Raw genomic sequence first — 10,124 nt, forward strand, 5'->3', positions numbered from 1 at the left:
AGCACTCTGCCCCCTGCGAGTCGTTCGGTGAGGCGCCGAAATCGTAATCAAAAGCATAAAAGAATTGTAAAAACAGCGTTCTGAACCGTTTTAATTGCTCTCCAGTTGGGTGAAGAAATCGTAGATGGCAAATGAAAAGCGAAGAAACGGGAAGAAAAGCAGACGACAGCAATTATCAATTGTGTTCCTCTGAAAGTGCCATAAATTCTTGAATATAATAAACCACTTTATTTATGATACCAAGCTGATTCCTGAATCCGTTTTGGGTTAAAGTGTGGCTTTCGTAATTCTTTGGATACCCAAGTGGGAGTTGCTCGTGATCGACGGAGCCTTCCTTGGGGCAAACTCGACTGATGAAACCCGATAGGTGCCATCCACGTCCACCACCAAACATTTTCCTCGCCCGCCCTGACATAAATGAATAACAAATTTAAAACAAATATATTTCTGTTCGAATCCGCACGACCCATCATCAATCACAGCCTGAAAGTATTTTGCTGTCTCTCTGCGTTTTGTGTCATTCCCAGGTCTTCGTTCATAATTATTTGGATTTTTTCTTCTCTGCGGCATTGCTTCGTTTTAATTATTTGCCTGACTTGCAGAGGCATAAATATTCCAATAAAGCTCTGTGGCTTTTTGGCACGCGATGTTGCCTGGCTTTTAGCCGACTTCGTTCATCGTTTTAGGTTTCTATATTTCTCTGTTTTTGTTTTTTTTTTTTTTTTTCGTTTTCCAGCTGGGTTTCCACAAATGTCAAGCCCTTTGCCTAGATATTGGGTCAATATGCCAGTTGTTTGCATGTTTCGTGTGGCCCGAGACATGCATTAATTATGTAGATAACTGGCGACTGCGAATGCACGGTGCCCCAAAAGAAATCCAAAATCCGAGTCGAAACCAAACCAGTTGCCCCCAAACCAAATCATATGCAGAACTGGTGACCCAAACACACATAGTACGACTCCCTGGTAGTAGTACACAGAAATAAATGGAATCGGAAACCAAAGTATAACCATATATGTATTTCAACAAAAATTAAATAGTTCCCTACGTGCAAACTCCTCTGTGCAAAAAGGCGTAAAAAATAAATATGATGTAAAAAAAAACTGTGTACATATTTTATATTTAACTACCAGCTCTATTTTTCTGTGAATAAATTTATATTTGTTTATTTGTTGTTTGCTAGATCGTTTAGGTGTCGGACATTTTTGTGGCAATGCGGCACGTCAGATTCGAAAGTTCAGCGACCAGAATCCGGAGGTGTTGCACCCAAAGTCCACACACGGATTGCCAAATCATGATTTCCCAAATGCCAGTTCAATTGCAGTTGCAGTGTGGAAAAGCAGTAAAATCTAACAAAGTGCGACACAAAACACGGATTTTATTAATTACCTTAAACATAAACAGCCGTTGTATCTACATTTGTTGAGCAAATAAATTACTGAGTTATCTTTTCTCGGTTTCGGCGGGTTAGAGGAAATTTATGTGACTGCAACGACATGTTTTATGCAAATCTATTAGCTGAATTATGTTTTCATTTTGTGTGAGCCCAAAATGCCGATTGAGATTTTCACCCAATCGACCATAGAGCTTAAGATGCAGGTCGATGTTTTGTTTTCCAATAAATAAAGTGAAAATTATTTGAATATTTTTCACTTTCCAATCTCGACATTCGAAGAAACTGAGAGGCGAGACGATAACATTTCACTTTAAAATCGAAAATAGTGATGTTGATTTGGTTTTTACTTTAACACTATAATTAAATTTCTTGGGTGGGTTTTCAACCATGGGAAACTGGCTCCAGTTTAAGCATAGACCCTACTTATTAGCATTCCTTTTGAAATACAACAGATTAAGTTGATTTAATGGCAAATAACTAATTTGTTTTATTGTTCTTGCGCATATTCCTTCAACGAGCACAGAGAAAAGTGTAAATCAAATTTAATCTTGGCGGAAGCAAAACATTAATCTCGAGCCTGACGTAATTAGATTTTATGTCGGTTATTTCAGAGTTTTTCTCTGCGGTTGCCGTCAATTGAGAGTTTTATTCTCGTGTTCTGCTTAATTTTCTATCACATCCAAACAGCGAGGCAATAAACAGAAACGAACGAGAGTTGGCAGAGCAATTAAGCAAAAATCAAAGCCAAATCAAAGTGCATGGCAATTGTCGCAGAATGGGGCTTAAACATGGATGAAGCTGGATTTGGCCGGGATGGGAGACCGACTGGAAGATTGCCATTAACTCGTGGAACATTTAAAGCTGTTGGGTGGATTTGATGTTTATGTGAAAGCGCATTAAGTGTGGGATCCAACTATCCAAGGGAGAACGCCGGGAGCGTCCTACCAATTCATTTTGGTATAATCAAGCAAAACAGAGCCAACAAAGTCAGAACGATTATCTTAATTTAATTGTCTTTTATTTATGTCAGCCATGGCATTTATTTAGCCAAATGGATTTGCCAGCAAAACAACAAGCTACTGCATATTTATGGGTCTAAACTGGATTGGATCCCCCTATTCTGGAAGGAGTATGTGCGTGTGGGAAACAGCCAACTGTCGCCTCCAAGGCCCACTTCCTTTGGAGCTCGTAAATAAGCCTTGTGCGATAAACCGGCATTAGAAATTGACAAATTCAACTACCATCCTCCACATACTGCCGCTGTCTCGTCTTGACTTATGTAAATTCACCCCAAAAAACCCAGCGCATTGTATTTCAATGCCCGCCAATAATCATAAAAACTAATTAATGTGCATCGCCGCCCGATTTTGTTACAAGTGCGTAGACACAGAACTTGGCTCGTATAATTAACGTCCCAAGTTTCGGGGAAAACTCTTGGCAACCCGATATGGCTCTTGCCATTTTCCAGACGTCCTCCGTTTTGTTTTTGCTTATTTTGCGCTCGATTAGCAGATAGCCAGTGAAATTAGTAAATTAAGCTGCAATCTCGAAGGCCATTTATATATTTTTTTTCGGTTCTGTCTCTGTCAAGATTGCCAGTATTATGGAGTTGGAGTTACCAAAGTTTCCTTCTTGTCTACTTATGACCATAATCAAATTGGTGGCTGTATGTCGGCTTTGGCCAAGCGAGCGAGATGTATCATTCATTGAATTTGCAAAGGGGATAATCTCTTTGTTTTTTCCAGAAAACAAAATAAATTAACGGAAAATAAAATCGGGGAGTTCATGGAAATGGTAAGTCGCTTTGAGGCATTTTAATTAAATTGTAAACTTTTTGGGATTCCATTTCTATAGTTAAGCAAATAAAAATATAAATTTTTTTTACTTTTCCACATATTCAATTAATACATATCTAAATCACAACTAATATGGCTTTAGCAACCGCTACATCAAATGTAACTACACTCAAACCACTGGAGGGTTTTATTTTGCATTTATATTTATTACACACAAAGAGTCCTTGGATTTGTGATGGCTTACGTTTGATCTTCAATTTTCCAGACCAACAGCACGAGAGCCAATTAAAAAACGGCCACAGGACACAAAACACCGGACGGAAGGACAATTCCTGCTTAGCATGCAGCGGCAGGACAATAATATATCAGTGAGCCCAACTGTCAGTTTGGACCGTTTATTGGGGATTTTAATTTGAGGCAAACATGACAAAAACATCGATAACATTTTTCGGACGTCTCTGTCCCAAAAAGGGAATCCCAACTTGTCGCAGTTGGTTGCCCATTTTGAGCCGGACTTTGCCCCAAAAAGTGGGTGGATTCGATGTAAGATGATTGCGCGTGTTTCGATTCCTTAGACTTCGGGTTCGCCGCTGGAAGTCGAGATGTCAAAAAGAGAAAAATGTTTGACAAATAAACAGTTGCGAATGGCCAAATTGCCTACAGTTATTGTTTTGCCGTCTTGGCTTGGTGGGGAACCTTCTCGTTTATGATGTCCCCGGGCACTTTTGACCTTTTTTTTTGCTAGGAATCGCATCGTCTTGTGAATGCGAATGTATATATTCTTGTTATCACATCATTTTCCCCGATACCTGTCAATGTTTTTTATGCCATTTGTGAAAAATAAAAGTGTGCCTGGTCCGCCTCTGGGCAGTTTTTAGGGTCACCGAGGTCGGGTGACCTGTCGTTAGCTTATCTCGGGTCTACATCGCGCAAGGTGCTAATGTGACAGCTACTTTTACTCGACTGCGGCTCATTAGTCGGCTCTGCAAATATTTCATAATTCATTTCCATTTCGACCGCACAGTCATTTATTTAAGAGCTTTCCGGTATTCGTCACTTGCGGCTTCGATGATGATATATTGCCAAATCGAACTCTCTGATGAGATGCGGTTGCCAACCAAGTGGAATGCCCCTTGAAATTGGTTAATCTTCGTTGTGGGCAATTAAATAATGATTTAATACAACCACGAAGATTAATAGATAGATTATTTTGGGTGGAAAAGTCATCGTGACTTTGATACTATGTTTGAGGACTTTCACACTTTTCAAGGATTTATAAAATCAAAAAAAATTCATATGCTTTTACGAGTAAAATCCTTATATTTCTATCATTTGGCGGTACTAGAAAAGTTCCTGAAATATTTTTACAGCTAACCAATTATGATATCTTATAAGGTAATTATATGGTATCATTTCAATTTGACGTTAAGCATTTAATAAGATATTATCTTTAGCATTTGATATGCCATACTCCTTTTCTTCAGAATATTTCTTCGACTTTTTGTTAAAACGAAATCGGGCTAAAAGCATTCCTAACTTGATTAAGCTTCCGTTAATTTGTGGATACGATTCGAGCAGTGAGGAACTGCTTATTGTCTGGGTTAATAAACGGTTTCAGACTGAACCCTTTCGGCTTACTTCTTTATCAACTGCTCTAGTTGTCCTTTGGCAACGACAAACTGCGCTTAAACTTTCTGGTTTTTGTTATGCCAGGGAACCAACGCGGCTCAAACTCCACGAGTTCGGTTGGAAAATATGGCCCATGGCTATAATTACTATATGTATGGCTGCGCCGGCTTCTGCGGCGTCTGCAACATTTATAAGTTTATCGTCTGATTGCCGTCGTCCGTCGACCTGGATGGGACCGGATTTGGATTGGTTCGACTTGGTTGGGTTTTTAGGGGGACTCCAGAGCGGAGCGGCTGCTGGAGAAGGGCTTTTTGTTTCTGTCGTGTTGCGTGTCCTTTGTGCATTTAACGGCTATTCGAAGGCTAAGGCAAACGCAGGCCTGCCTATAAATTAACTAAATTGTTGCAAAATTGTTTGTGGAAATGACGAAATTATTATAAATGCTCGGACTAACCAAAAAGCGATCTAAGCGAAGTCAATAAACTGACACCACAGCAGGCTGTTCATTTAATAAACATTAATATGACTTCCACCGCTTCTCTCGCTTGTTCGCTCGTTAATTTGTGAATAATTACACATAATTTGCTTAAAATAAGCCAGCAGACAAATTTTTCCGCATGCTAACCTGGCGGGAAAAGCGAAAAAAAAAGAGGAAAACCCAACGACGAAAATACTCAAATTATTTATGCATATATATGTGGCGTTGCGAGGCCACAAAATTATGCATTACAAAAGCGGTTAAGTCCTTTCGGAAGCCGGCCATAACACCTCCGCACAGGATTCAGGACTCAGGATGGGCTGGCAAGGCAGACATGACTCCGGGGCAGAGCCATATTCATATGCATGTTGCTCCGATAATAATGATAAAGGAAAAGTTTTCCAGACAGCGCCGCTAGTGGGAATGCCTCAACTTCAACTTTTGCATCGGACTCGCCCACAGGATATACATACGTTATGGTTGTGTGCGTGCAAAGGACTCAGGTAATTACCGTGTTTGGGGTTGCTTTTTTGGGGGTGTTCCGGTATGGGTTATAGGGTTGGGGCCCATCTTGCTGGGGGTCGGCCTTTTATGCATAAATTTTCGGCTAAGAAAGGCGCGTGCCAAATCAGTGTTTACACTTTTATTTGTTTTGCGGTTGGTTTGAGCGGGAAGTAAAATAAGGAGTTCGGGGTTAGCTGAAGACATCACTTTTCCGAGCAGAGCAGCCCCGGAAAGGGCTGATATTTTTGAGTAATGTCTGAATTAAAGTTCAATCGTTTTGGGGAAAGAATAAACTTTTGGTCGTTTGACCGGGGGTAAGAAAAATAAGTGTAAATTTGGTACCACTCCATAATAAAGACTGCGAGATGTCCTAAAAGTTATTTTTAATTCAATCTATATTTCTTTAAGAACATGAAATTAAAAAAATAAAATTTTTAATGAATATATTTAAATGTTCTTACTACAATTTTTCTTGCAAGAATTTACCTTGATAAGTAAGGTTACAAGATGAGTTAATACTCCAGATTGCCACCCTTTGGACGTTCTTCATCCCCAGCAGAGAAAAAATGCCTTTGGGAGAATGTCGATTGGAGAAATGGGCGACAGGTCCCAAAGCAGTTCGGCAAATTGATGCCCCTTGGAAAGGACTCTCCTGCAATTTGGCGATGCAAATTCGAATGCTATCTCAATTCGGTCTGGTTTGGTCGAGAACCGCCACCTGGAGAAAGGACTTCGGGAAGAAAACTCACCCCGTTACTGAAAACCTGGGCTATAATTTGTGGGCTTTGCCTGCCTGGAGGGCGTCTTATTTATAGCGGGGCTTTAATATCAATGTAAGCCTTCCCCACCCACACTTTGTACTTATTGATACAAGTTGGCTTTGACTTCCGGGCTTTTTATTTCCACCTGTGCGAGGTTTTTGGTTCGGTTTGGTTAAGAGTATAAGTACCGCGGAGTATATATCTTGTATGGGCGCATTTTTGTGGTTATAATCGGATTTTATTGCAAATTAACGAGCAACCCTCGCCCTTCCCCGAGAAGTTTACCCACCCCCCTCTCAATGGGTATAATATTTCAAGCGCTCTGTAAGTCCTTTTGCCGCTGTTGTCTTTAGCTTTGGTTATTTATACGATTTTTATTACCTTCATTCGGCCAGAGCTGCTGTCTCGTTCTGAATCCCAGTCCCATTTCGATCCTTTGGTTGTTAGGCAGGTGTTCTCCTCATTTCTCCCCGCCCAAAGCCACTTCATTATCCTGGTGGAAAAGTTGCTCCTTACTCCTAACTGGCTCTTTATTAGCCCTACTTCTCGTCGAGTTGCATTTATTATTATGTGAATTTTGGTATTTCCTCGATATTAATTTGTTGCTCCTGCCGCGTGTTCCTTTTAGTGGCCTCTCAATATTCATTAGTGCTTTGATTTGTTATGGTTTCCCGTTGGCTTTTAGCCCCCAGTCCCATTCCCTCTCATCCGTTTACTCTTTGATATCAGTTTTTGTGTTGTTTTTATTGCCACCAGTGTTTTGATTACTGTGCAGAGAGGTTCGAATCACTGCGATTGTGTGATTTGAATTTGGGCCCCTGTTATTACGCCAGCGAAAAACGACAACAAGTTGAACTAGTTTGGCGGCAGCTGCTAGACACCCAAAGTTTTCATATTTTTTTTACATTTTCTTTACTTCTACAGGGTCTTTTCATTTGAATAGAGGGTTTGCTTGAAATTAAGCCCGAAAAAAATACAAATTAATTGTTGGTAATTATGTATTCTAATATTCTAATAATATATAAACTTAAAGATTAAAAGTTTTTTTAAACTAAAATGTTTGAGAAGGAGAAATATTAAAAATACGTTTTTTAACCAACATTAATCTTAATGGATCCAACTTGGAAGAGTATATATCAGAGTATTATCATACACAGCAATACTGAAACCTGGATTTTCGGTGGCCAGGCGTTGGTCGCCGTTGATTTTCATTTAATTACCGAACCAAATTTCCGACACTTTAAACGATGGCGGCATAAAATAATTGCAAGTGCTGAAAACATTAAGAAAACCGGATTGCAGCTTCAGGTTGGACCTCAGCTTGAGTTTCAGTTTCAGTTTAAGTTGCAGTTGCAGTTGCATTTGCCACTCCACTCCACTCCGGTTTGTTAGCCAGCTCGATCGTTCGTTGGCTTTTGAGTTTCAGGCGCGACTTTCGTTTTCGTTTTTGCTTTTGATATGCTGCTGCCGTGCTGCTGCTGTGCAGCCGCTTTTGCTGCCAATTGTAATTGAATTTTGTGTTGTCGGCAAAGTGGCAACCGTCAGGCAACAGCAGCAGCAGAATGGCCAACAACCGACAGCAAAAAGGAAGCAATTTCAGGCTAAATTTAGTTTAAATGCCTACCCCTTCGCTCTCAACTGACTGACTGACTGACTGACTGGCGACTTTTTGCAGGAATATGCGTCCTGCTCTACAGTGTGTGCTCGCTTTTAGAGCCGAGCGGCTGCCGGCTGGAATTATGCTTACTTTGGAATTCAATTAACTTGAATTTGTTGCAGTGGCGCGACGTGATTTCATTTTTCCCGATGCACTTTTCAAAGCACCAGTTCCCTGCGCGATGATTGTGTTTTATGGAAACTAATGAGTGGTACCTCCATTCGGGTATCTCGACTTGAACGATTACCGAAAGACTTTTGGCTTATTGGTCTGCTGTCAGAAATTATCGTGGCTAAAAATGTAGACAAAATATTCATAGTTGTATCTTTCCACACGCAGTTAAAAGAAAACTGTTCTGGGTTGATACCACATACTTACCGTCTGGAAAACCAAAATTAATACGGTAATCAAACCGTTGTTTCTTAAGCTAGCATATCAAAATGAATTTTTTGATATTTAGCAAAAGCCTTATAAACTAAATAGTATTGACAGGGGATACATGTATGACCTACCCTGCTGAAAAATGCATTTTTTCACCTGCTGTGCATTATTGTTAGTCGTCGTTACATTACCAACATGTTTCGTATGTGCATTTATTATATTATTAAAAACACTTTGTAACTACTTGGTATATTCACCAGGTACAAGCAGGTCCCATTAAGGATCAATGCATGGCGGCGGCGGGCATCACAGCACAAGATGTTGCGAATCGTCATGAGACCGACGACCCTGGCCATAGTGTCAAGTGCTTTTTCCGCTGTTTTCTAGAAAACATTGGCATTATCGCCGATAACCAGATAATACCCGGTGCTTTTGACCGAGTTCTAGGCCATATAGTTACCGCGGAAGCCGTAGAGCGAATGGAAGCGACGTGTAATATGATTAAGAGCGAGACATCCCATGACGAGTCTTGTGAATTCGCCTGGCAAATCTCCGAGTGCTACGAAGGAGTAAGATTATCAGATGTTAAGAAGGGCCAAAGAACTCGAAATCACAGAGGATAAAGTATGCATTAAAATTGTTTTAAATTTAATGTTATAAATAAGGCGTTCACTTGATTTTTAAGAAATTAAAGTACTACTTCACCAAGTAGTAGAAACAACAACAGTTCGATTACCACCGAAATAAGATGGAAAATGATTTTTTAATTGCTGGTCAAACGTGCTTTGCATCACTCAGTCAAATTGGGAAATTTCGCTTCCATTCATTTGAGTGTTTTCCATATGGGGATCGCTCCAAAGCGCCCTTTAATCGATTCCAAGTCCCCGCTTGTAATTCCGTAAAGTGTAACTGCAAACTGTTCGCCCCCCTCCAACTTCTATGTATTTTTAGGGAGTATAATCCGAGCACATGGAAGGATGACTGCGAATCGAGTCCAGACTGAAATTGTTTGTTGTTGACGCTCGAGCTTAGAGCTCATTACAATTTTCAAGTACATTTGCGCTGATAGTTACACAGAACCAAACCAAACCAAACCGAACCAACTTCGATGTGCGCCATGCAGACAGACCAGCCCTTGAAACATATACTATGCAAATATAGCACAGATACGGAAAACTGCACTCCACTGAAGGAGGAAATCCGTGAGGGGAAATGTGGGTAAAATTCAGACCCTCCAGCGGGGCAAACTGTTGGCCAGGCACAAATGTCTGCTGACCATTAAATTCACTTCACTTCATTTAAATCTGAAGCATTGCTGGGCGAGACTTCTGCGGACATCCCAGGGCCATGCCTGTTCGTAAAAGTTTTTCAATAACACAAGAAAATTCATCGAGGAGGTGGCTGGCTGACAACTGCAAATAATAGCTTGGCCCTCTAAGGACATTGAAACATTTACACCGTGTTGCCCTCCTTTCAGATTGAGAACATAAGCTCTGAAATCAGGGCCTTATATAGTGTGGGC

The 10,124-nt window shown here is 40.5% G+C and overlaps 1 protein-coding gene and 3 long non-coding RNA genes across 5 annotated transcripts; 3 read left to right on the plus strand and 1 right to left on the minus strand.

Moving 5' to 3' along the window:
* Nucleotides 1-323: 323 nt before the first annotated feature.
* lncRNA:CR44570 (long non-coding RNA:CR44570) lies at nucleotides 324-724 on the minus strand. The gene has a single exon (NR_124632.1). It is a non-coding gene; the product is annotated as a long non-coding RNA:CR44570 (long non-coding RNA).
* A 99-nt stretch (nucleotides 725-823) lies between these two features.
* Nucleotides 824-1,324, plus strand: lncRNA:CR44571 (long non-coding RNA:CR44571). The gene is made up of 2 exons (NR_124633.1): nucleotides 824-1,003; nucleotides 1,184-1,324. It is a non-coding gene; the product is annotated as a long non-coding RNA:CR44571 (long non-coding RNA).
* Nucleotides 1,325-5,345: 4,021 nt separating this feature from the next.
* On the plus strand, nucleotides 5,346-9,343 carry Obp56i (Odorant-binding protein 56i). Of its 2 annotated transcripts, none has more exons than NM_001202051.1 (2): nucleotides 5,346-5,802; nucleotides 8,863-9,343. In NM_001202051.1, the coding sequence occupies exons 1-2, from the start codon at nucleotides 5,776-5,778 to the stop codon at nucleotides 9,223-9,225; spliced, it is 390 nt and encodes a 129-aa protein (NP_001188980.1). In that variant the 5' UTR covers nucleotides 5,346-5,775; the 3' UTR covers nucleotides 9,226-9,343. The 2 variants fall into 2 exon arrangements, with proteins under 2 accessions (NP_001188980.1, NP_725929.1); NM_166376.2 differs by lacking the exon at nucleotides 5,346-5,802 and adding an exon at nucleotides 8,717-8,804.
* Nucleotides 9,344-9,373: 30 nt separating this feature from the next.
* lncRNA:CR44460 (long non-coding RNA:CR44460) lies at nucleotides 9,374-10,124 on the plus strand. Its single transcript, NR_124634.1, has 2 exons — nucleotides 9,374-9,492; nucleotides 9,554-10,124. It is a non-coding gene; the product is annotated as a long non-coding RNA:CR44460 (long non-coding RNA).

The sequence above is a fragment of the Drosophila melanogaster genome, chromosome 2R, assembly GCF_000001215.4.
Source record: "Drosophila melanogaster chromosome 2R".
NCBI classification, from domain to species: domain Eukaryota; kingdom Metazoa; phylum Arthropoda; class Insecta; order Diptera; family Drosophilidae; genus Drosophila; species Drosophila melanogaster.

Bases quoted from the DNA above. Each gene is read 5' to 3' on its own strand.
- Obp56i (NM_166376.2), top strand. From the start codon at position 8,745: ATGCATTTTTTCACCTGCTGTGCATTATTGTTAGTCGTCGTTACATTA. The intron at 8,805-8,862 runs GTATGTGCATTT...TATATTCACCAG, and splicing joins TTACATTACCAACATGTTTC to GTACAAGCAGGTCCCATTAA.